Source organism: Contarinia nasturtii, unplaced genomic scaffold, assembly GCF_009176525.2.
Source record: "Contarinia nasturtii isolate CC-2019 unplaced genomic scaffold, AAFC_CNas_1.1 Cnas_scaffold_533, whole genome shotgun sequence".
In the NCBI taxonomy this organism is placed as follows: Eukaryota; Metazoa; Arthropoda; class Insecta; order Diptera; family Cecidomyiidae; genus Contarinia; species Contarinia nasturtii.
Window position 1 is genome coordinate 4284630 of NW_022197885.1, and position 26787 is coordinate 4311416.

The following is a 26787-nucleotide window of genomic DNA, read 5'->3' on the forward strand; positions in this document are numbered from 1 at the left end:
GAGCAAACGTCTAAAGAGAACCAACAAGTAACAAGAGAAAAAAGTGATATTTGTGACAAAAATAAAATGGCACTACGTGTACAGTTTGAAAATAATGACGACATTGGTGTCTTCACAAAATTAACAAATTCATATTGTCTGGTTGCAATCGGTGGCGCTGAAACATTTTACAGGTAAGTTTTTTTTTTCACTCTCAAAGGTTATGTTTCAATGTTTTGCTTGTGAATGTGCCATCTGGCCAGTTCTGACACACGTGCCCATACACATCGCCGCATTACAGTTTTTTCTTTTGACTTGTTTTTTCAGTGTATTTGAAGCCGAATTATCCGAGCAAATTCCAGTCATTCACACAAGCATTAATGGTTGTCGAATCATCGGACGATTGACTGTCGGCAATAAAAATGGTTTGCTTGTACCAAATGGAACCAGCGACGTTGAATTACAGCACTTGCGAAATAGCTTGCCGGACAGTGTAAAGATACAGCGTGTCGAAGAACGATTGTCGGCTCTTGGTAATGTTATTGCTTGCAATGATTATGTCGCATTGGTGCATCCAGATTTAGATAAGGTACGCACGGTTTTTTTATCTTATCAAAGACTATTAGTCATTTTCGATGATGGTATTTCAATGACATATTTTTCGTCTCTTTTTTTTTGAATAGGAAACAGAAGAAATTATCGGCGATGTATTGAATGTGGAAGTGTTTCGCCAAACTGTAGCCAATAATGTTCTAGTTGGATCATATACAGTACTCAGCAATCAAGGTGGTCTTGTGCATCCAAAAACATCGACAGAAGATCAAGATGAATTGTCATCACTTTTACAAGTTCCACTCGTTGTAAGTCATCGATTGTCTTTCATTGTCATTCAGACCGTATATTTTTCTTTATTGCGTCGCAATTAAATAAAATGCATATCATTGATAGGCTGGTACAGTGAATCGTGGTAGTGAAGTGCTTGGCGCTGGTTGTGTTGTCAACGATTGGAGTGCGTTCGTTGGAATGAGTTCAACATCGACAGAAATTTCCGTTATCGAAAGTGTATTCAAATTGAACGATGCTCAACCGGCAAACGTAACAAGCACATTGCGACAATCACTCATCGAAGCGTAAGTAGACATTTCACAACTAAATTCAATTCATTTTCCGAAAATATTCTCATTTTAAAACATTTTACTCCCGCAACAGAATGTCATAAATGAACTGGGTGCTCTAAGACGAATTGGTTCAACAATCCTGTCAATTTCTTCTATTTTTCAAAAAAAAAAATGGACATCGAATGTTCAGTAAACATTTTATATATGCACATTTGAAGTGAAAGAGAGAAAAAAAAACTTTTCACGAGATTGATCGTTATTGTTTCATAAAAGAAGATGAAGAAGAAGTAAAAACAAAAATGTGTAAACAAATCAAATGTTGTTTCTCTGTTTGATCATGAGTCATTCGCTTGTGATTCAAACGGTCACCAATCTAATGAAATGCCGATTTTAAATTCCAGTTTATTATAAGAGGTTAAATTTACTTCCGCAAATGAAAATACCTTCGATTATTATTGAAAATGTTGAGTATATTCGAATAATTGTGGATTTATTTCATAAAAAATCACAAAATATCGTACTTCTCTCTTACATATTTTTCTACTTTTATCTCTCTCGGCACATTTTTCTTCTACCATTATTCGGCGTGAATTTCGTAATAAATCTCTAAATTATCTTGAATATACATATATGTTTATATTATAGTGAATTTTTTATGGATCAAATATTTTTGAAATGAAAACTGGAACATTGTTACGTTTATCGAATATGATTGACAAAAATGGCTGATTCACATTGAAAAATACTTCTTCCGGTGCGCTATTCAAACTTAATGTAACAACATGTGAAATGGTGGCGACTGCAGCGATGGTACCTTTTTCATCAACACTGAGAAAACCATTTTGTAAAATATCTTGCACACGCAATGGCGTACCGGTAGCGGTAACAAATGGTAAACGGCTGTTTTGTGTGAATAAATCCACGACACCCATCTAAAACGCAACAAAATATTGAGTATTTTTTTGGTTTACTTTTCAAATCGATTGATTTACCTTTAGCAAAACATTGACCACGGAGAACGATGATGAAACGCTGAATTTTGGCATCGATAAATGTACCAGTTTCTTGTATGAGCTCGACATCTCTTTTATAATGTCATTAAAATCACTTGTTCGCATCAATCGAATGAATTCATCCAAATAATATCTTTGTGTTGGTACAATGAGAACCATTGAAAATTCATCGCCACGATAAGGTAGCTCGACCCATTGTCCGGAGAATCCACTTCGTAATGTTATGCTACCGGCACGCAATGACACCAAATTCTTCATCATTTGAACATTTTTCGAGAGTTTTTCTGTTGTATAAAATGGTTCTGATTTGACTTCATTAAATCCATATTTCCATTCACCGCTGAAGTAGATTGAACTAGTTAAAATCGCTTGAGTATCGCTACTTATGGCATCGTCTGGCTTGAAAAACTGTTTGATGCGATTGTTTGTGGCATTGGCTACCCAATTGTTAATCACATATTTTGTTTCGTCGGATGATTCAAAGTTAACAGGAACAATATCAACCTCACGTTCAGATGCCGATTGAATGAATGAATGATTTAACCTTCATAAATAAAATTTGAACATAATTCACTGTCACGAAAGAGACAAGATCAGAAACGTACCTAAGATTATTCTTAGTAAACATTGCATTAGCGATGCCCAGGTTCGTGGAAAGACTATTTGTGATTTTCATGCGACCAATCAAATTTCGGGTTACGCTTGGATTTACCTCGCGAATTGCTTGAGCTATTTCCTCTTGCGTGAGATCAGCCGCCGCCGTTCTTAGTAGAGATAATTGAAGTTGCGGCTGAATGGGAGAAAGCACAAGATTTCCGATCGCTGACGGTAATTTTGATCCCTAGAAAAAAATCGCATGAATATTTTTCGCTTTAAAATTAAAATGTCGTACGAACCTGGAACATTGTCCATGCAAAGTCACGAATGTAATCTAATTGATCGTCTGTATATCGATTTGTGGTGAAAGCCGACGTCGTAGCGACCGCGATCCGCGTTGGTCGTATGAGTTCAGCATTTGGAGCTGGGGCTGGTAATTTTTGATCGACACTTTGTAAAATTAAGTTGGCATTTTGTGGTGCAGTCAAATTGACATTTTGTGGTGGAAATTTAGCGCTCGCATCATCTTCATCACGAAATATGATTGCCTGATCCGGTGATTTTTCTTCAATTCGTTGCTTTTCTACTTGTACAGTTGACTGTATCGGTTTGTTGTTTGACGATGTAAACAATTGATTTACTTGTTGTCGCTGGTTTGGTGCGGGTACTTGTTGTTGACCTTTGCTAATTACTGCAATCGTCAAAACTAGTTTTGTCAGTCCGAGTTGAGTACAATTTCAGTTTTTTACAGTATTTGTTTGATGCGAACAATTGTACAACAGTAACAGTATGTAGATGCGAAAGCAGGAGGCAAAAAGCATAAAAAGCAAAATGTAAAATCGTGTCGAATATGAAGATTCACTGATAAGTATTTGACCTCTCTAAGAATAATATTTGTATGTTTACTCACGCAAAAGTGTGCATTTTTCAATCATCTCTCTGATTTTTTTTTACTTCTTGTTAACACTTGACTTTTCAAAGGATTTTTTTTTTTCGTTGAGTGATTATTTAAGCATGGAAAGAAATATTTTGTTTTTTGTATGAAAATTACCACTGCTGTAACACATTTAACTTTGTTAACAGGCTTATTTATGTATTTTGCACAACGTAAACGAAATATGTGCTTCAATCAAATGTCGTCTTGTAAAAGTGAATGACAGACAACTTATCAGCTTGTGTTCGCGATGTTGACTGACCGCTTTGGCTTCAAGTCAATTGAAGTTGAAAAAAATATATATAAAACGAGTATTCGTCTTTTTCACATACGAGATATGAGAGGTAAATACGTTGCTTAACACATAACACACATCGTACACACGCTCACATTCGAAAACAAAGAAACATATAAATTGAACGTTAAAAGGCCAGACAGTCACAGACAACGCTACTATTTTATTAATCAATATATTCTATAATCGGGGAGGTGTTAAGAGAATGAAAAAAAAATCTGCGGTTAAGTACGTGTGTATTGATGCCGCATTGTAAATGTGTGTGCATCAGTTTTGAGACGTAATCGACGATGCAATCAATACCATGCCCAGTATAATTTCAGCGCATATCAAATATTCCGGTGTTTTGAAGAATATAACTTACGGCAAATCGAACTTGACATTTGCATACGATATTGTATTTTAAACAGCAGTTAGTAGCCGACGAGCATGCAATGGGATTTCCTAAATCTCCTCCTGGTTCCGATACGGTACGATTATGATAAATGGAATGAATTTGTTTATGGAAAACAATACGATGAGAGATCGCTTATTAATTGACCATTTGGAGATTCCAAAATTTCGTCATAAAACCGGTTACTGGCCTCTATTATTATCGCGCACATACAAAAACACAAATTATCGGCATAGAATAGAGTATTTTCTTTTGTTTCGTTGCATTGGACTTGTTAAATCACAATGATATAGCAGTGACGACGTCAAATGTTGATCATCACTCAATTTGCATAGTCATTTCAGGTACCTTTGTACAGACTGTACAGTATCACACGCTAAAGTGTTTATTTTCGTGTTAACACACATAAAAAATATTTAAATAAATAGAACTTCCTTAATAAAGTATCAAAATGATGTTTGAAGTAATGCGAAAGTGGAACTAGTATTTAGTTAGACTTTAAATTAGTTTTTTTCGACGATTCATATTGGAAGGGGATAGTGATTTGAATACAAAAAAAACGTGTGAAGAAAAGCACGACTTCTTTCTCTTTAATGAATTTGATCACATGCGTAAGAACACACGTATTTTAGTTGAAATTTCACAACTCGAGATGAAACCACAACAGCCACAATTTTTTTATTCTTTAATCACATTTTTTTTCTCTTTTGATAAATTGGTAAATTATGATTGGGGTAATTCCGAAAATTACAAAACAACAGTTTTTTTTTAATCAGAAGTTTTTTATCATTGATATTATTAACAAAAAATTTCATTTAAGAGTGAATAAATAGGAATATGTGAAACACAACAAATTAAAAAAAAGCATTGTATGATCATCCATGGATGACAAAAAAACGCAAAACTTGAGAGAAAAAAACGCACGACTCCTCTCTCTGCAATTTATATTTGTTTATTCTTTCATTACTACTCCTAACTATAGTTTTTTCTCTTTCGATAAATTTATAAATGGTGGTCATTTGAATTCTTATTATTGCAAATAAAACGGCAATGAATTGTTTATGAAAAAGCAATGAATAGGAAATTCATTCCAACGATGTATAACTTTCCATATGTTTTTGCTCAATTTTGTACACATTGGTCTTTAGACTAAATTCGCTAAAATTTTGCCTGGCTTAGTTTTTGAGTAGTCTCAATCAAATGGTGAGTTATGACCGATTTGGTAGACATCGTCAAATTTTTGGGCGATTTCATGTGGAATTGTCGATAGATTATAAAATGTGTATACATTTAGAAATAAAGAAAATAATTTAGAATAAAAAGTTTCGTAATTAGAAGTAATTTTCGATTGTTTCTTTAATATAGACATTAACAATTAACATAGCTGTATACCCAGCTTGTGCGAATTTCTCTGAATGACCTAAAATCGACAAAATAGATCCTATTTTTTCGTTTTTCAAACTTTATTTTAAAAGAAAACTAAAAATGCAACAATAAAACAACTTACACAAGATTATTTTATTTGAGAATTACTATATTTTGTTGGACAAAAATTGTTTTTTTTAATCTTTTAATGAAATCATAGATTGTTTTACCAATGCTTTTATTTCTGATAAAAAATTCATTCGATGCTATAAATTTATAGCTCTTTATATTCAAACCTTCATGGCAACCTATACAAGTTGAAGATAACACCTTTGATACGCACATATTTGTACGCTTTTTTATTATTTCATATGATGATAAATTTAATTTAAAAATTTCTACGATTTGTTGGTGTCATATTGTATATTAGATTAGTTTGGCACGTTTTCGTTTAAAGTATTATTAATTGACTTATCTATTCGATTTCTATACTAATGAAGAAATTACCTTTGAATTTTGATCAGTGTCACCGTGATAGTGATTGTGAACGGTTTTATTTTTTACCATATAATCAAAATTAAAGGAAGTAAATGTGTTCGAAGAGTTACAACAGATAATAAAATTAATTAAGTCAAAGCATCGCCGTTAATCCGTTCTAAAAATAAAAAACATAATGGATTTTTCGTGTTCATGTACGGTGATTTATATAAGTTTATTAATCACTTTGGGTTTTTTATACGTTAAACGAAAGTACAGTTACTGGAAACGACATGGAATTCAATTTGTACAACCAAAATTTCCGGTTGGAAATTTTTTTGAGATTCAGGAAACCGAACATATATCACAACGTTTGGCAAAATTCTATTTTCAACGTAAAAACGATACGCCAATGCTTGGTCTTTATTTCTTTTGGAGTCCAGTTTTATTAATTAACGATTTGAACTTGATACGGCATATTTCAATTAAGGATTTTCAATTCTTCGGGAGTCGTGGAATCTTTTATAATCAAAAGCATGATCCATTATCGGCGTATTGATTACGATAAATGGCTACCATTAAGATCAAAATTAACTCCAACAAGTGGAAAAATTAAATTTATGTTTGGCACCGTTGCTGAAGTGGCCGATGAACTTATCGCTTGTTTGAATCGAGCCATTCAAATCGATTGTGAAATTGAGGTCAACGAATGGCTTGCTCGTCTAACGACAGATATAATTGGAACTTGTGCATTTGGTATTGAGTGCAATAGCTTGAGCGATCCACAAACCAAATTCCGTGATATGAGTAAAAAGGTGTACCAAAAACCAAACCTGAGTAGATTTCAGCGAACTATGCCCAATTCTTTCAAATCTTTAGCCAAATTATTGCGCGTTCGTGTGCTTCGCAAAGAAGTTTCCGATTTTTTCTTAAACATGGTCAAGGAAACGATTGAATATCGCGAGAGTAATAATATACAACGTAATGATTTCATGAGTCTGCTGATTGAATTGAAAAACGCAAAAAATGATGCGGACCGATTAACAATCAACGAAATTGCAGCACAGGCGCTTGTCTTGTTTTTGGCCGGTTTTGAAACAACATCCACAGCATTGACCTATTGCCTGTATTATTTGGCATTGGACAAATACAAGCATATTCAAGACAAAGCAAGACAAGAGATAGTCACTGTTTTAGAAAAATACCACGGCAAACTAACTTATGAAGCAATTAATGAGATGACTTATATCAATCAAATCATTAATGGTAGGTTATACGATATCCAGTTCAATGAAAATGTGTAAAGAAAACATAACAAAATTATAACTGTTTTTCCACAGAAACACTACGACAACACTCTAGCTCTTCGATTCTTTCACGAATAGCGATCAAAAATTATAATTTACCAAATTCAAATTACACAATACCAGCGGGAATGATGGTTAGTCAATTGTTCACTATTTTGAGCTTATTTTACTCAATAGTTAAACATTTTTCAGATTTTCATTCCAACCTATGCCATTCACCATGATCCAAAATTTTATGAAAATCCAGAGGAATTCGAACCGAATCGATTTACACCTGAACAAATAAAACAACGGCCATCCGGTTCATTTTTGCCATTTGGAGATGGCCCAAGGAATTGTGTGGGTTTACGCTTCGCAATGCTCCAGGCACGAATCACTCTTGTTAAATTTCTGCAAAACTTTGAGATTTTTACCTGTAACAGAACAGAAATTCCAATAAAATACTCACCGAAAAAAGTCTTCCTTCAACCATTAAACAGCACTTGGCTCAAAATTACCCCAGTTAAAGATCGCTTGTATAATGAAACATTTGAAAAGTGATAAAAATTCTATTTTATCAATAATTCCTCTAATAAAACTTATATTTCATATGGCATTTCGAGTCTATGTACCAAGCTATGTAAGATTTAACAATTAACAACCAAAAACTGTTTGTTGCTTTTTTATACAATATAATGAAATAAGATCCTAGATACAATTGTATCTTTGTTTAAACCAGGCTGTGGGTTCGGTATGATTTCAGGTGGCACTGATATTTCTAGCAGGATAGCCGGAGCCTAATACGTATTCTGCATGGTATTCCGAGTACAAAGTCTCTTTCGATAAATTTATAAATGGTGTGGTAATTCCGAAAAACAGATTTCTTTCAATTAGACCAATTTTATTCACATTTCTATGATTTTTTGATAATTAATAATAGATAGTTAAAAAGCAGTTAGCTAAAAATTCTTTCTGTTTCTAAAGGCAAACATTTCATTTGAGACCGAGTAAATTCGGTAAATTTTCAGACTGAATAAATAGAATTATATGATACACAATAAATAGCATTAAGTATTTTCAGATTATAATAAATGTTTGGTTAGAAAAAATTGTCAACTTAATAAAATTCATCATAGATTTATTTATAGAGGTGAAAAGTTGATCAGAGCGTAAAACAATAGAAAAATGTACAAATTCTGCTAGTTGTTCTGAAAGGTGATTGTTTCTAAAAATGGCAAACATTTTTGTGAGTGTAATATAAAATGAAGGCTACATGAATTTTAAATTCATAATGTCCGTTCTTTTGTTAAACGGGTGACATTTGCTTTGAATTCAACGTTCATTGATTTAAGTGTACAAAAACTTGTAAAATTGAGAAGAAGTTTTGCAAAATAAACTGTGCATCAATTTGTTTAAAATTTTGTTTTCATTTCTTGCTTGAGACAATGCTTAAATGCTTCCCATCCTTCGGACTTAGCGACAGACTGAAACGAAAATGGAATTGAAAAATTATTTTACCTGGTCAATCTTTAGCTTAAAAATGTCACACGGAAAAATTTCAGCAGCAAATAAAATATCACAAGCGACTCACCAATATAAACAAAACTAATTGCATCCAAAACAAATCAATCGTGTAAAAAATATATAAAAACGGCAATAAAATTATAAATTAAATAAATGCTTTTTATTTATGTAAAAAAGTATTTTTCCAGTTAAACTGATGGCCATGTCAGTTTTTTAATGTAAAAAATTGACAAAAAATGTATTATCACAATTGTGATCATGCAAACATGTGTTAAAACACATCAAAAACATAAATAAATATATCAAAAATTTACAAATTCATAATTCAAGCAAAAACGTACATCAAAATTTTAAAACAAAATCAAAATAAAATGGCAACAAAAAGATAATTTAAAATTAAATTTGAACATTGCAACACTAACAAAATTTAAATCATAAAAATTAAAATTGTAAAATGGTAAAGTGTCTTCTTAGTTTGCGGCAAGCTCGTGATCGCATAAATGTGGGAAAAGCCAAAATACCATCTTCGTACTCATCAGTCAATTCCTCATTGTATTCAATGCCATATTTACTTACTTTAAAACCACGATGCAAACGATCTTTCATAATTGCAATAAATTCTTTGTAAGATAACATTCCGTCACCGTCTTCGTCAAATATTGCAAACACTGTGTCAACTAAATGCTCAGACAATGTTAGTCCGGTACATATTTTAACTGCTCGAGCAAATTCTCCTGTGATTGATAAAAGAGACAATTATAGAATGAAAGAAGGTCACTGAATAAAAAAATGTCGAAATTATCGCAAAAAGTGGAACCTTTTGAGATTGCTTGATCGCTGAGAGTATACATCCGCATTGCAATTGAAAAATCCTCTAGATTGTTCAAAAACTGACAAAAGTCTTTAAATTCCTTGAAAGATACGCCTTTTTCATGCTTGACACGGTCCAATAACCGATCTAAGTACATATCATATTCGTCAGTGTCCTGCAGAAATGATAAAGTATTTTGTTTTTCAATGGCATCTAAATTCAACTTTTGTAAATTGTAGTCAACTCACCAAATACGTGTATCGAAGTAGAATTTTTGCAAAATCAACTTCGGTGATAGCGATGTTTCCCTTTGAAAAGAATAAATGTCATTATTTTCAAGAAAAATAACATCCATAATAATTTTTTATTACCTTCGAAAATTCATAGAATTCGAGCTCGAGCACCTCGGTTTGTAAGTTATCCATAAATTGGTAAAATCCTTCGTAGTGTAAGTCTTGATTGCCCTTCTTTCCAAAAAAGTGTACCTGTAAGGTTGTATCAACCTTGTGGCGTCGTTGTAAGCCTTCTTCGTCTTCGACATACGTATCCTGAAATATTTAGAAGCAAATATCTTTGAATTCATTTTCAAATTAAGCAAATTGCGGGCGCTCAACTTACATCATCCACCGAAATTCCTCTTTTATCTTTCCAAGCACCAATGAAGATGTTTTCCATCTGAAAAATCATCACAAATTGAATTAGTCTCATCGAAGTTGAACGGATTCAATCAACACAGGTTCCAGTGTATTTATGCAGTGTCTGATTCAATTGTAACTCAATTTACACTTAAGTAACAAAAAAGAACAGATTTCTAAGCCAAATTCGTGTACGACTAATTTTTCACCGACTACTATCCATCGAACTTACAAAACGATTTTTACTTTCACCATTATCTTTTTCATGCGAACGAAGTTCGAGTAATGCTGTCGCCTCTTCTGGAGGTAAGAGCGACATAACCTACATATTCAAAAAGAAAAACCTTTCATCAATTTCGATTGTTCATTTTTCGTTTAAATTTCATTGCCAATCGATGCCAAAGCGCGTGTATTGAAGCTTCTATTTCTCTGGCCCATTGCAAGCGAAACAAACCAACGACGTCATCGACTTGAACTATTGAATGTGCATGCTTGATTTTTTTGCGACGAACGTTGGTATAAAACAAGAACAATTCAGGGCATTTTGTATTTTGGGTCGGAAGTAAGTGCTCGGTATCCACATACGAAACTTGGGCTGCCTAGCTAATATGACCACAATTTTGCTTGTAAAAAATCACAATTTAAAACAATCTAAGGATACGTACTATGTATAAGGATATATACTATTCCACGTGAAATACGTGCACACATAAATGGTGGGCGAATTGTTTTAGGTTGGGTCAGTTGCATTTCACACGTGAACTACATCTAAGTCAAAACGGATTAGTGAAAGCCAAAAAAAATAACATTTTGTTATTTGATTGGTTGAGGCACACTCTAACACGGACAACAAACAATCATGCGAATCAAACATCTCACAATTCGTCGTGTTTTTTGGTCCATCTCCTGTTTGCGATATTGCCCGCCAATTAATCTTCGAATCTATTTACCAATGAAAATTAAGTGTTTCTCTCTGTCTCTTTTTCAATGCCAATTTCGCAATATAAAATTAAAAATTATTTCAATTTTTGTTTTTGAAGAAAAATTAAATTTTTTTTCACATTAAAAAGACACATTTTTGTAGGTACGTTGATATTTATAAGACGAAATTGGAGTTTCTCTTAATTTTTGGTATAAATTGCTACTTACGACTAGAAATTCAGTTTTATCGACGCGTTGATTGCCATCCGTGTCAAACATATTAAATGCTATCTTGAACCCCGATTTTGGTTCTAAAACAACAAAGAAATAGATGAAAAAACACATTTTTGAAATTCTGAAATTTTTCGAGCTGGGAGAGAGTCCAAGACTTACTGGTCAAAATCGAAAGCAAAAAAAGATATTCAGTGTATGATATTATGCCTTTGTCTCGTAAATTGCGAAACATTGACGAAGATCCCTTTTTGAGCGTTGGCGTTACGTCTTTAATTCTATTCACATCATCCAATGTGAGTGTACGTCTCTTTAATCGTGCTGAAAACAGAACACAAAAGAAATAAAACAAATTCATATTAATTTAAAGTAAATAAGAGAACAATATACATTTCTTTACACCTTTTTGGTGGTGTACTGAAGTTATTCAAATTTTGACATTGGCAGTGTCACACTGCGGTGTCTAAAAATGTATATTATTTTCTTTCTGTGCGTATCTTTATAAAACTTACGTCTAGCTTCTTGTTCTACAACGGAGTCTAAAAAGTCTTGTGGCGTCATATACAATTGCCCATCGAACTCAACAGAGGCAAATTTTATGAACCGTCGTTCACGTGATGTTAATTTCACTCCCTTCTCTTCATCCTGAAAATAGAGCAAGAGAAATGTAAGAAGGACAAAAAAACGTGAGAAAACGACACACGTTAATGTGCTTATCGATTGAATATAAAAAAGTCTGAAAGATTTATAACTTATTTTATGAAGATCCTGTGACAAGGATCTTTTGCCTTGAATGCATATGGCTCCTGCTAGCCTACTACCTGCTGTTTATTTACACAATAAAATAATCGCTAACCGCACAATTTCTATTCGCTCAAATAAAAAAAAACGATCAGATAATTTGCTCTCGGGTGGAAAGTCGTTAAAAAATTTGTACCGATCACAAACATCAAGGTAAAAAGAAAGCGAACAAAATGCCGTGCTAGAATTTTACGATGCATCTGTGTGCAGGTACTCTAAATAATGTTATAAATCTTTGTATCTTACTGAATGTCATCCGTTCCACGCAATATTGATTTTGATCGCAAAGAAGGCGGTTTTCGATTTTATTTATGACCGCTTTTTTTCGTGCAGCCGAACTTTCTACACTCAAAATTTGCCGATTTGAAATGAACATAATGCATTTTTTTTTTTGAAACAAATGTGTGGTATGTGTGTGTGTTTTTTCTTGTTTTCGACCATAAAACAAAATACTGACAAAATAGACATTAAAACTATCACAATTTAGTAGATTTATTGGAAACGGATTGAATCACATTCATGACCGTAATCGGTCACTTCGATCCAGTCACAAGTCTGATCTATACAAATGATAAGATTCAATACAACCTTCGCATCGCACAAAACCAACTTTGTAGAAAATTAATTGGCCGAGTGATGTATGGCTTCTGCACAAACAGACTAACGTTCGGTGAGATAAAGAAGAAAAAAAACATTTTGTTCTAAAAAAATCACAAATTTCTTCACCGCATTCGGTACAACGACATTTGGTGTTCAAAATGATCTTCAAATGAATATTCCAATCACTTTTGGAATTAAACACGTGTGTTTTTGGCATAAATTCCGTGAAATCACATCATTTTCGTTTTTTCGATAATTCGTTAGTAGAATATTGTAATAGCATTACCGCTGTTAAACACATCACTATTTCGGTTTTTTTTTAATACAAAAATATTGAAATTTCTTCATGTATTTGAAATGTTAATGAACTGATTGTATTCAAGACAATAAAGGTCAATGGATTTTATTTTGACTAAGAGAAGAATGACACGGAAATAATCCATTCAGTAATAGCAACAGTGACAGTTGTCTATCATCTAGTTTCCGAAATCAACATAAAGAATATGTCACGCAACCGATTCATCATTCATAATGAATCATGTGATACTCCAAATAAAGACACAAAAACCAGCTGCTCTTTAGAAACTTCGCATAATATATCACCGGGCAAAATGAAGTGAAACATTTTGAACTTCTGACTGCAACAGCATTGAATTGTATTTGGTATAAAAATCATGCGAACAATTGAATAAATCAAAAATCGGACATTCCAACGATATTATTGAAGAAAAAAAAGCAGTTTCATCTCGACCACGTACGTACCAAACTAATTCTGTTGGAATTGCATTCCGGAAAGTGTACGAAATCGGTAAAAAGAAGCGCGAGTTAATTTAGTGCAAGCACGTCAGGCGATTGTGATTTTAAAATCTCAAAATAAAAAGACATAATATCTGTCAAATTTGCGTCGATTGAAATATCCATTCGATCCAAAATGAATAAAAAAATAAGTGTGCGTTCGCTTCCCTTTCGCTGTCGACGGTTCGTACAAAATGAAATATAAATGAATTATTTGATTTTGCAGAGAAATGCAACGCATGACGAAAATAATGATGTAATTGATTTCTCGTGCAGTTTGACAGGTGGTTTGGGTATCCAGGTCTACAGCAGACGCAAACACTGATCAAATCGAAGAAAACAATACACAGAAAACCGGCAATGAAAAAATTGAATTCACGAAGCAACAGTCTTTGAATTCCGACAATGGCAAACTTATGCGCGCCACAGTGAGTGTGCGATTTTCTGTTGACTTGTTTGCGTGTGGAACTTAATTCATCTTTAAACGATGCAAAATGCACCACAAGAGAAGCAAAAAAGAGATGTAAATTCTTCGGTCCGGTTGGAAATGTACGTTTTGCCGATAACGATGACTGCGACGAAACCGAAAACTTTCTTCGATTTTTTGGACACGCTCTTCATTATCCCGCCGAGCGAAACGTGTTCGACGAAGAAAAATGAGGTGAAAAGTAATTGCAATTTTTTGATTCGGTAATGATAATATGCAACCGAATCGAAAATCCTTATTAACGGTCGGATTCTTTTTTTTTTCTTTTTTCAAATTGAATCTTGTTGTGGATATGAACCAAAACGGTACATTCGATTAAAATGTTAACCGCATTATTTCGATTTTTTTTGGAGGTGATAAACAAAATGGGTAATGATGAATACTTTTTTTTAAATTTATTTCGACACAAAATTTAAAAATGAACTTTGAATGTTTTACATATGCAAGCATTGTATCAAAGCTGTTCGTCGGAATTCAATTTAAATTGGATGAAATCCGTTAACATGGAATTTTTATTAGAAAATAAATGATAATTTATGTGCTGTACACGGAAACGATGCCGTGATTTATTTTTAGACTTGAAGCAAATGTGTCAACGACATTGACAATATTAACATTCGTTTCTTGTTCTTAATCTATTCAACCTGTTGCACAGAATAATTTATGACCCACATCGTACAGCGAACGCTGTTTTGATAACGCAAAAATCAAAACGTAAAGAGAAAAAAAGCGATCGTAATAAGGTATTATCAGCTAAAAGTGTGACTAACATGCAAAATTGAGATAAAAAGTCGGGTGCATTTGTTATGAAGGATTGAGAATCGATGGAAATCTTCGTTTATTCCACAATTTGTAGTCATATACATTTCATTAAAATGAATGGCGCACAGTATCTTCAAGTGCAAAGATAGTTTCTCAAACCGATCGAAATCACTAAATAAATAAGACGGTAACAATGAAATGTGGCGCCAAACGATTCATTTTCAAGTGTGCCCACGGTGTTGTTGTTTTTTTTATCTTTCTTTGCATCGGCATTGATACCGTCAACCTTTTGTGTTGGCATTTGCGCTCGACATTAACTAGAAAATCTAATTAATCGATTCGAAATCTGACTCTCTTCGATGTTGGCAACCTAGTTGCTAGTAGCTGGTGAAACAGTTGCATACAAGATATGATATTTCAATTGCACACCAAAAAGGCACACACACACTTGCAATGAAATAGAAACAAATATCTAGAATATGCTGCTGCCATCACGACGATAGAGCGCCGATAAATAAAATGATGTCTTTTTGTATAGCCGTAGAAGGGACACACCGCATGCAAATGAAATACAGATGAAATGAATAATATATCGACGGTGTGTGTTTATGTGCTAGCGGGAGTGCAGTATGTTTATCCAATGAATTTATGTTGCAATATTTATACCAAACAAACGACTTAATTCGAATTTTATCAGCAGCTCGGCTTCCACAACACACACAAAAACTGTACACTGAAAATAGCTTTGATAGCACATAGTTCAAGCGATGTACCGCTTTTTTGTAATCAAACTCACGTTGTTTGACTCTCAGCAGAGATCTTCGATTTCAGCACATAGACACAACAAATACGGATTAAAACGAAGAATTTTTTTCCCAAAAGTATTATTTATATATATATTGAGATAGCCCGACGCATATTTTATGAACGGATTTTATTTATGTGAAATACAAATAATATCCTATCTCTTATTCGTATCGTTTCATTCGACCACTGGTCACGTGTGTGAATTGGGCACAAAAACATCACCGCTTCATCTATGAATAACAACGATAAAATTATTTCGCCATAAATGGACAATCATAGAAAAATTCATGAAATTTATTATTGTGAAGGTTAGTGTTGTAAAAAATGATCGCTATAGGGGTTTTGTTTTCTTTTGGCTTCGCAAAAAAACATGTCGAATGTATCGATTTCCTGTCCTTTATTTTCTAATTCAAATCGAACATTTATCAAATAAAAAAAATAGACCGACCAAAAATTCCACTGAAACAAATGAGCAGACGTGCCGATGCGCACGAAATCTACTCCAAAATTTCCACACAGTTTCTATTTGTTCTTCCAATAATTTTATGACGCACAGTGATTTTTATGGGTTTTCAACTCAATCAAAAAGTTCATTTCAAATAGAGAAACGAATGGACAATGTCAATGAACTACAGTTCGAAACTACGATTTATTTCGATCATGATCTTGAAAATGGGCGCATCTTTTGATCGAAAGGACAATTTCGCCAAGATCAAAATAATAGAATTTTATAGCTTAGAATTGAAAAATTATTCCAATTCAAATATGAATGGAACTCGGAATATACATAAATCGCATAACATCTCAATACGAAAAAAACTCTTCGTTTTATATTCCAATTCATTTATTTGGGCCTCTTAATTAAACCGAGAAACTTGCTTCGAACGTGTTACTTCGTTAAACAGTATAATTATTTTATAGCCGTTATGATTTATGATCGTTAAATAAGGGTGATTTTGAATTCGATTTTTATGGGTCCTTTTGATGCATGGGTTAATTATGTGACCATTTATTAAATTTAGTGCGATGAAACGAATCGGCCGCGGCTTTTCAACAAACGAATCATTTCGATATGCGTACGCTACCGCATAAAGTAACAATCGACTGTCTCTAGTGAAATAATGCTGATTATAACGAAGTCGATTTGTTGTTGTGCACTAAAATAGAATGTTAGACACCCCGAAGCATGATCAAAATTAATTGGTTCAATTTATTTGGTGCGATCTCGATTAATTTGTTATAATAAATTTCATTTTGTTGTATTTGATTCATGCCAATGATGATCGTGTCTAGCGCACTACTAGATTCTCTTCATGCTCTTGAATTGCCAAGAAAAATTAAGTGTAAAAAAAAGTATGAACATCCGTTCAAAAGTGGGATCAACAAACTCAAAATGCGCCGATGAAATTCCAGCAATTTTTTTTGTTCCTGGTTACTGGCAATCAATCGCTCCAAAATGTGCGAACATTAAAATCTAATGTGAAAATTGCGGCCAGTGTTGAATCCTTTTTATTTTTATGCTTCGGTTGCTTGCGGGCAGAATTGTTTGGTGCGCAAACACAAGTGACGATAATAAGACCATTTGATTTAAAATTCTTAAATTGTTTTCGTTTTGTTGTTGTTCAGACGTCATTTATGGTCGTGCGAAAAGGCATCACACACTGAAATACACAGTAAGCGATAATGTGCATGTATCTGTGCGCAAAAAATTCAATAAACCAAAACCTGTACCATATCATTACGGGCGTTCCGTTTTATCGACATTTCAATTCCGTTCGCACTGAATGTGCTTAAATTTTCTTTTTGTGTGCGTACATATATCTCTGTCTCCCTTATTCAATTTTATTTCGCTTGGTGACCATCTTAACTACTTTACGCACGCATAAAATGCTCGGCAAGCAGCATCTCGTAATGAATATATGGAAAATTACGGTCGGTGAAGAAAAAAAAACATCAATGTGAGTTGCACGCTCGAAAATTACCTTAATTACACAGTTTCGTTTAGATTGCTGCTTGATGGCCGGTCGAAAATTGAATATTTGCATTGCAGTCGATGGTAATATTTTTTTGTTGTTGCTGTTGCTGCTGCTGATATTGTGTGAAGGTTTTTTTTCGCAGTCAACAATTTCAATTCGCAATTTTATTTACTTTGTTTGGTTGTTTGATCGTAAATCATGCACGAAATGTACTGAATTTTCATGTGAGGTTCAAATCAATTTTCAAACATTGCTGAAGATGCTATACAATTTAAAGACTTGAAACGATTTTATTTTAACACAGGCTAAGGATCTAGTGGAATGCATCGTCGAGTTATGCATGATGATGAGGCGCTTCAAATTGAACTTCAAACAATTTGTCGGCACTTAATTAATGAAAACTATCCAAGAATTTAAAAAACTGAGAGAGAGAGGCAGGGTAAAAGATCAATGCCTGTTGATCACAATTAGTTTACATTCGAAACATCCGAATACAAAATATAAAAAAAATCGAATTTTGAGTCGGTCATAAGTAAAAGGTTGAAATTGTCTCATTTGCATTTTTCGTTTGTTATTTTCTCAGGCTAGTTTTTTTAATTCATTTATACTTTTGTTAGTTTGTCAATCGAGATACAGAAAAAAACGGTCTAAAGACAAATGAATTGAACGACTAATTTGGTTACCGAATCGATGATTCCATGCTGCCCACGAAATGCGGTCACAGGGGGTAATAAACGAAACAAAAACAATGCAAATGGCATGATAAAGAGGATTCCTTGTTGATTTTAACCTATTGTTTGAGTTGCATTTGAACTTGAATGAAAGAGAAAATGAAACTAAACTCATAACAATTCATTCGGCAATGCGATGCCCATAAGAAAATCAAGCTGCACAAAGAAAGAAAATACCGAACCACAATGACCTAAACACCATGTTACTCTCTCAAATCAAATAAATTTAACGCTGTTGTGTGTCTATGGTGATAACCAAACATTTAAAAATCCCTTTGACCGTCCACACACGCGGATCGAATCGATTCAAAATCGATATGCACAACAACCAATCGATGACGTAAATGATAGTGAATGTCGTCTGCAACTCTCGGCCTCTGCTCTCCATTTAATATTACCAAAAAAAGGAGAAAAAACCCACAGAAATGTACACGACATTCTTGATACGAGAAACGAAAAAAACAGGCACACATGTAATTTTTGTTTTAAACACCAAAGATAAAGCCTCGAGAGAATGAAGAGAGAACGAAGAAAAAAGACCGTCCGAAGACGATTTTAATATGATGTAAATTACTGATAAATAAACAACAGCACAAGGTGATTGTTTTCATTGTTTTTTTCACTCATTCCCTATTCCTTCTTAAAAAAGTTTTTGAGCATATATGTGCGATGCGGTGCAATGGTAACGAAAGTGCCCGAAGAAGCGATGCCTTCTCACCAAATGCTCCATTTCACCAGTGGACGCAACTCAAACACTTTCGGTGATGAAAAAGATATTTTTACATTGCATTTTGATCAGCACGATACTTGAGGGGCAAAAACACACACAAAATAAGATAATTCATCGACTAAAAGTAGAATATGATGTTCACAAGATGAGCATTTCTTCTTCGTTTATAACAAATATTATAATATCAATATTTTTTTACCATTCAAATGAAATACGGTGGAATGGTAAATTATTATCTTTTACATTCATACCAAGCTCGAACATTTTTTTTTAATAATTCGAATTAAAATGGAATATTTACTTTATTCACGCCTTCCATTACCAGAGTATATATTGTCTGTGAAACACACTTTGAAAGTTGTGGCTTAGCTATCTGCCAAGAAGTTAATTGAAAATGAATTCCATCTGTCAAATTTACTTCACTTTTCACACCATGCAAACCGCACGCCATTTACTTTGGCGCGGCATGCATTTGTTCTCTTTGTGTAATTTGCGGTGAAAAAAATCTTTTGAATTGAAATTAAGTGCCGACTGCCTGTCTTGCATCATACACCAAAAATTGAAATCAATTTCATAATTCGTTTGGAATCGTATACCTTCAGTTCTTCTTAACAGTCGAAAATGTTCAAAATGACCACGACACACGAACGCACATACAAATTGGACAATCCGATTTTGTGTATTAAAAGAGTCAGACGAAATCGTCGCCTGCGGGAGTTTAAATGTTGTAATTTTTCAAAATATTCAAAACGACAGAAATTGTGTAAAACTTCAAAAGAATCATTTTTACATTGAGAGATCGTGCTCTGAATATCGGCTTCAAAATGCCCATTTCCAAGAATCAATCACAGGATTTATGGATGATTTGGTCTGTGGCGCAATTGAACTACATTTTTGTTGTTGTTGTTGTTCGTATTTGTATAACGAGAGTCCAATTACACATTTTGTGCTTAAAATGACGTTAATTCCTTGTAATTGAGTACTCATGTTCGATTTGAAAAACCCACCTTAAATGAGAGAGGGCCATTCTATAATCTGCAATCAAAGAATCGTCTTCTCTTTCATGCGCTTTTTTTTTGGATTGTCTTTTTCCCGTGAACCCGAGTGTGTAGAGGCGTATGCTATCTTCATCGGTTATGAGAAGTGGCTCGCACACCAAAAGCCGATGATTAAAATCGCTGAATTCACACCTTGTTTGTAAATTCTTGCGGCCGTTTTTTTCGGTGCATACCATGCAATTTGCTGGCCGCTCAAAATGTCTTAATTCACGCCAATAAATCTATATTTAATCGATTTGCGGTGCATAATTTTTCACATTCATTGGGTTATGAGTGCCTCTGTCTCGATTCGAGCAAGTATATAATGCAAGATGAGTCGCATTCACAGTCAGCAGTCGGTATGATCAATGCATGTTATTGTGCGAGAACCAACACTTCATCGTACGCAAAACGTGGCACGTATTTTGTTTCAGGACAATGAATGTTTCGATCGAAAATGTTAGATAAGTCTTTTTAATTTAAAATGAAGCGAAAGGAGAGAAAAAAGTCTGTGGTCGCATCAAGTAATCGAATATTAAGCATGCTCGCTGTAACCATTGTACAGAAAGTATATATATTAAATCATAATAATAATTAACCTTTATGGAAACGCGTTCGTTTTAATTTTATCTCGGAAATTTATTAAAGGATCAAGCAATCATTACAATAAAATTTCTTTGGACGCGTAAAAGGCGCTTCAACGACTCGGCAAAAAAGACGGCAAAAAATGACACGTTGATTTTCTACAGTCTACAATGAATTCAGAGCAAAGAAAAGTGAATAGAAAACTCGATCCGAATGTATAATAATAATCGTTTTACGGTCATTTTCTTGATGAACTTTTGAAATCGATTGTGATGTTTCCAAACAAAATGCGCATACAATAAAGAATTTCGCTCAGTTTTTATTGATTGTAAACCATGATTTCGATGAGCATATTTCATGCAGAATTGACGCGTATAAATGAATGGTGTCGGCTTATTTTGTATTCATATTTCTACAAAACTGCGGGTCGTGCTAAAATCAATCATAAAATTAGCCAATCAAAAAGCAATTAATTAAAACTGTCGGAGAATGTTTGCGTTGAGTTCATATCAAATTACTGTGTGATGAATGACAAAACGAATGTGGCGTGCATGGGAATTTTGTTGTTGGCCAAATAAATGTTTTCATCAGTCGTTATTTCAAAAGCTATATTTCAATGAATATTGGGTGATGTTTGCCATTCAGTGTCAAGTGCACTATAATTTAATTGGTTGACATGACATGTTGTATATAAATCGCTTTTGATCACATATCAAATCCGCCGAGTCAAAATTCCAATTTGCAATGCCATTCATTTTGTGGCGAGACCCCTCTTGAAATGGACCCCGAGGTTTTGATTATAATCCCGACTGTGAAATGCATGCGACACAAATGAAATCAATTCACTCATCGTTTGATTAAGTAGGTGCTAACAAAAACTGCAACGCAGCAGAAAAAAAAATATCTTCTCTTTTTTCGCCTTTCTTCATCATTAAGCCCATGTGCCGTTTGGATTTGGTGATTTTAATTCCAATTTCGTCGTATTTAAATGTAACTTGTGACATTTCGCTGGTGCGCAAATTTCAATACAAACATGAATAGAAATGAAATTATGCGCGACGTGCGAATGTCAAGCGAACGTTTGTTAAGCCCACATCGGATTAAAGTCAGCAATAATTGTGCGTTATTCATTTGAATATGTTTGATCTCCAATAAGGAATTCCGTTGTTTGTATTGTGATGTCATTTGAAAACAGCAAGAAATTCATAACTTTGTGCTAGTTTGAAAGAGGCGGAAAAATGAGCGACAATACCGTAATCAAAAATGCCCGAGGTGGTCTTTGTATTTGCTTTGATCCTATCGACTCTTATACCCAAGTTATGAATAGTATGAGAAAAAAGACGAATTTGATTGATTTTGACTTCAAAGTCTTCTTTAAACTAGCACAAAGTGTCTTTTATTGAAAAAAAAAAAAAAAAAATCAGAACCTTTTTCTCTCTTTTCGATGGAACACACTGTGTGCAATTATCTATCAAAAAACCATGCACGAACATTAAAAACCGTTTTAATGAGCTCTTTAAAAAAAAAATTACAATATGCTTTCCATAGACATTAATTTGAGTAATTTAATTTCCCATTTGTACTAAAATTAAATTCCGATAAACTCCTACCTACTATCAGCGAGTGAGGCAATATGCATTTTTATCGGCCGATTAACAAAATGAAAGAACAAACATTTCAACATAGATATTGATTGAAAAACGTTAAATGTTCGAATTTTATTGAAATTTTTGTTTTCCAATTTGTTTCGAAAATTATTGATATTTTTCTAAGTCATCAGTTATGATTGAGCGGACTTAACGACATTCGAATTTTTTTTACTGTGAATATGCACACACTTTAAATTTAAACAAAACCAAAACACATTCATGAAGAAAAAAAATGAAATAAAATGCCGACAACCGTAAATGCGCGCATTTGGTGAACGCGTTTACCAAGACGATGCATACTTAATTAAATGTCTAAAACGCATGCAGATAAACAAATTAATTGAATCCGTTGCCGTTGTCTTTATTTATTTTTTCTCTTGTCTGCGATTCGATGAGAATGAACGGCATTTAAAATGACATCAAATTTTCAAATCATTTTGTGTCAAAGGGAGAGCATCAAATCGAAAAAAATTATCAACGATTTGTCATTCATCGCATTGCCCGTCGTTATTATGATGGTGTTGCTTTTGTGGCTAAAGAGAAACCGCTTTTGGTGCACCACATGTTCGAATCTCATTTTTTCTTTGAAACCGTTGAACACCCATTCGCATTTATCATCGGCAAAATTACTTTTCCAACAGACGCAACTGATTCGTGAGAAATTTTAACAAGTTATAACGCACACACACAGTAATGAATTTGAACCGATGACAAAATCGGCCGGGTTAATGTTGCGTTTCGTTCAAATGAAGGACTTTTCGGACGTACATGAATTAAATCGGTATTCTCTTCTTTTGATAGCGACGAAATAATGTTTAGTGCCTTGAATAGAATTCGCCGTGTTGATTTCATTCTCTTTTCAATAGAATTCATAAGTGAATTTGAAATTCAATGTACTTAATATGGTTTATTCGAAGAACGACGATTGCAAGCCATTCATTTAAATCGATAGACTCTTCGGTAATATACAAAAATCGGCATGTACTTTGTACAACGCCAATAGTTTTACTCTTCCATTTCAATTTCATTGGAATTGTTGCGATTAAATAAATTCAAAGAAAAACGCATAATATCAACACCTTAGATTGCATGAATTACGAAGTATTTTGTGGCAAAAGATCGGATTACTAAGTCCGAAGCATAAATACTTTAAAATCGTCGATCTTTGTGGCATTGAAATCGATAAGAATCAATCGCAAACATGATATTCAATTACATTTTGCAAACAGAATTGAAGAGACGATTTACATTGTGGCCAACGAAAATCGATGTAAATGATTAATTGCGAGCAAAGACCAAACGACAAAGGTTCGCAAAATGTAGATTTCATTTAAAAAAGATCGATTTCTCTTCGGCGGATAAATTCTTTTCGACACGAAATAAAAACTTATGTAACATTTCGCTGAATTTGAATATGTAAAATGTGCAAATAAATTGAATTCGATTTGCATATGTTTAAAGCGGTAATTGACTTGTTTATTGGCCATTTCACATGTGTGACTCTGATCGGGTTTAACGAGACTGGATGTAACACTTTTCGATAATTGAATTAGATTGCAATGTATCAAACAAACTCATGATGAATTTAACGATGTTTCACTTACAGTGTCATTTATGCTTTAAACCTGTCCTCAAATCCCTCGCATTTTTTTCCGAATGAAAACTTGAACGGTGCAGTGTGAGCGGAAATTTAAACGAAGACTGTCAAATATTTCGACGCAATAGAATTCAAGTGCAATTGGGGTAATCTGATCTATATCATATTGATAAGCGCATATCAGAATAAGATTAAAAAATCGATTTTTTTTGCTCAAAATTTGAATATAATCTCATATTATCGTCATTTGTTTAAAGCCGATGAACTTTGGATTGTTGACAGTAAACAAACTGAAGCTATTTTGGTACTTTCGATTTTATAAAACTTGGATAAGAAGAAAAAACTACGAAGGGTTTCACCACTGTTTATATTATTTATCAATGAACATATGTTTTCATACGCATTCATCAGGCGTACATGTACATAAACTCGTAACACACAATCATATGTTTCTATTTTGAATGGCACGTAGCATGAGTGGGCAAAGTCAATGCGGAATGTCACGACGAATCACTATGAAGGTATTTATTTTCGCTCAATTTTCTAACTCGAGTCCACACACGAGTGTAATTTTTTTGTTGATGCAAATGAAAAATCTGGGCCCCAATAAGAATGAAAAAAAAATCCGAAATAGATTTTTCCGTTTGACGTATGCAATTAATTCATTGAAACACAATGTGCATTCACATGGCGATTTGCATAATATAGTAACACTTTCGTCCCTGAATGAATTTAAAAATAAATCACACACAATCACTTACTTTTAACTTTTTCGGATTGAATGCAGACACCGTGAACGATTGTTGCCATTTCAAATAAGCTCCGGCACAAACACTTCCGCCGAATAAATACCACCAATAATTTTGTGCACTATTTAACTTTCGATTTGTGTGCTGATTTGTGCTGAAATTTCGTGGATATTGCCGAAAATTTACAATTTTCAGACGAGACCAGCAAACGGGCAAACCTCTGGCAGTAGCCATTGCTGTTTTCACTCAACACAATCGTATTTCTTTTAATTTTACTATACCACGTTCATCAAGTGACAGCTGACATTTCGAAGTCGAATTCTCTTTTTCTCCTTCTCTCTTGCTCGGTATACGTGAGAAGTGAGAGCAAAATCGTTGAGTGATTTTCTGTATTTCACTCACAGTGCTTATGGTGAAAACAGCTGTGTTTGGTGAGTTTTTCAAATAACGTACTTTTCGAAAGCAATGAATTGAAAGAACAAATTTTCAATTTTATTTTGAAGAATTCAGAGAAAAATCAATTGAAATGAACAGGCTTCGAGGAAAAATCAATCAATTTGATGATAAATGTATGCCACAGACCATAAATGACCTGCAATGATTCACTTGAAAAATGATTCACATCATAAATTCCATGGAATTTATGTGCATTGCAGCTATTGCATAAACTCATCAAAATCAATTGATTGCAAAGATGAACGAGGAAAAAAGCGAGACCAAGCGTGGCAACAACACTGTATTTGCATATAAATTAAAATTGAACAGAGAAATTATTTGAAAAACTTTTAAACTGGAGCAAACGGCATTACCAATTATCAATTTGCTGGGCAGAAGCGCTGCAATGCAGACACTGGCGTCTGAATATATCGTATGGTATACGAAATGCATAATAATGAAGTAGAATTTTTTTTTAAACTTTAGTTTTCGTGCGCTGTTCTCTCTCGCTTCAATTGAATGAATTCATTAAAATCAATTGAAAATAAACAAAATTAGAAATTACTTTTATGAGCACGAAATCAATTGAACTTCTCTGGGTAAGTGGCATGTCATTTTTATCAAGATGAATATTATCATCCAGTTTCGTTTCACACACACTGCGAAATCACTGGTCTACGTGAGCATCTCACCGAAAATTTTTTTTGGCGACAATTTCGCATATTTAAACATCGTGTCACATACACGCATCAAAAACAACGGAAAATTTATCTGTTTGTGTGCGTCACTCTCTCATTCTAAGCAAATAACATTTTTTACTCATTCGCCTAGCGTAGATTTACTCTTGCAAAATCTTGTTTTGTTATCGCTCAATGAATTAACATATAAGACCAACGACAATCCAGCGATTTTTTTGTAGCAAATATTTAATGATGTTGAAACGACCATTAGACCGAGATGCGTATCTGATAATATTTGAATGATTTTATGCCATGGAATTGATTAATTCAGTCATTCACTTCGATTTTTATTTTGCGTTGACCGTTGCAAGTCATGTTTCATCGAAGCCACCAAGTATGCGATCGTTTCTATAGTGAATAATTAAAATGTATATACTTACGCTCATTCTATTCAGTATGTGTTCTCTAAAAGATTTTCTTCGATTCTTATGAAACAAGATTGAAATGCATGGATCGATTATTAAATTTTTGTCATTTTATTTATTATTAATTTTTCATGAGCTTATAAAATGATGATAAATGAGCAACGATATTGGTTTTTAATTGTTCACTTTGCGGTGCATGTGTCAGCGTCTTAAAATGCTATTTATCAAAAATGAAACCAAAGGAGCTAAATGGCAAGAAAATTCACGACGAAATATTTATACACAAAATGATTTGCCTTAAATTCAATTACACACATTTATGCATGTGTACTTTTTGTATGTATCGAAATGGAAAGAAATA

At 33.6% G+C, this 26787-nt stretch overlaps 3 protein-coding genes and 1 pseudogene across 7 annotated transcripts; 2 read left to right on the forward strand and 2 right to left on the reverse strand.

The window, feature by feature from the left end:
- Window positions 1-48: 48 nt before the first annotated feature.
- Window positions 49-1409, forward strand: LOC116339861 (eukaryotic translation initiation factor 6). The gene is made up of 5 exons (XM_031765935.1): window positions 49-173; window positions 307-568; window positions 663-839; window positions 928-1109; window positions 1189-1409. Exons 1-5 carry the CDS (start codon window positions 67-69, stop codon window positions 1196-1198), a joined length of 738 nt encoding a protein of 245 aa, XP_031621795.1. The 5' UTR covers window positions 49-66; the 3' UTR covers window positions 1199-1409.
- Window positions 1410-1713: 304 nt separating this feature from the next.
- Window positions 1714-3910, reverse strand: LOC116339860 (serpin B13-like). Its single transcript, XM_031765934.1, has 5 exons — window positions 3618-3910; window positions 3007-3413; window positions 2716-2951; window positions 2090-2654; window positions 1714-2029 (listed from the first exon to the last, which is right to left on the reverse strand). Exons 1-5 carry the CDS (start codon window positions 3640-3642, stop codon window positions 1751-1753), a joined length of 1512 nt encoding a protein of 503 aa, XP_031621794.1. The 5' UTR covers window positions 3643-3910; the 3' UTR covers window positions 1714-1750.
- Window positions 3911-6276: 2366 nt separating this feature from the next.
- LOC116339521 lies at window positions 6277-8870 on the forward strand (annotated as a pseudogene).
- LOC116339520 (calcium uptake protein 3, mitochondrial) lies at window positions 8043-25160 on the reverse strand. Of its 5 annotated transcripts, XM_031765445.1 has the most exons (12): window positions 24899-25160; window positions 12093-12225; window positions 11743-11901; window positions 11578-11660; window positions 11308-11370; window positions 10661-10750; window positions 10412-10468; window positions 10165-10341; window positions 10042-10101; window positions 9800-9968; window positions 9559-9716; window positions 8043-8942 (listed from the first exon to the last, which is right to left on the reverse strand). In XM_031765445.1, the coding sequence occupies exons 1-12, from the start codon at window positions 25118-25120 to the stop codon at window positions 8871-8873; spliced, it is 1443 nt and encodes a 480-aa protein (XP_031621305.1). In that variant the 5' UTR covers window positions 25121-25160; the 3' UTR covers window positions 8043-8870. The 5 variants fall into 5 exon arrangements, with proteins under 5 accessions (XP_031621305.1, XP_031621308.1, XP_031621304.1 ...); XM_031765448.1 differs by lacking the exon at window positions 10661-10750 and having other exon boundaries at window positions 24899-25159; XM_031765444.1 differs by lacking the exon at window positions 8043-8942 and having other exon boundaries at window positions 9354-9716.
- Window positions 25161-26787: the final 1627 nt, after the last annotated feature.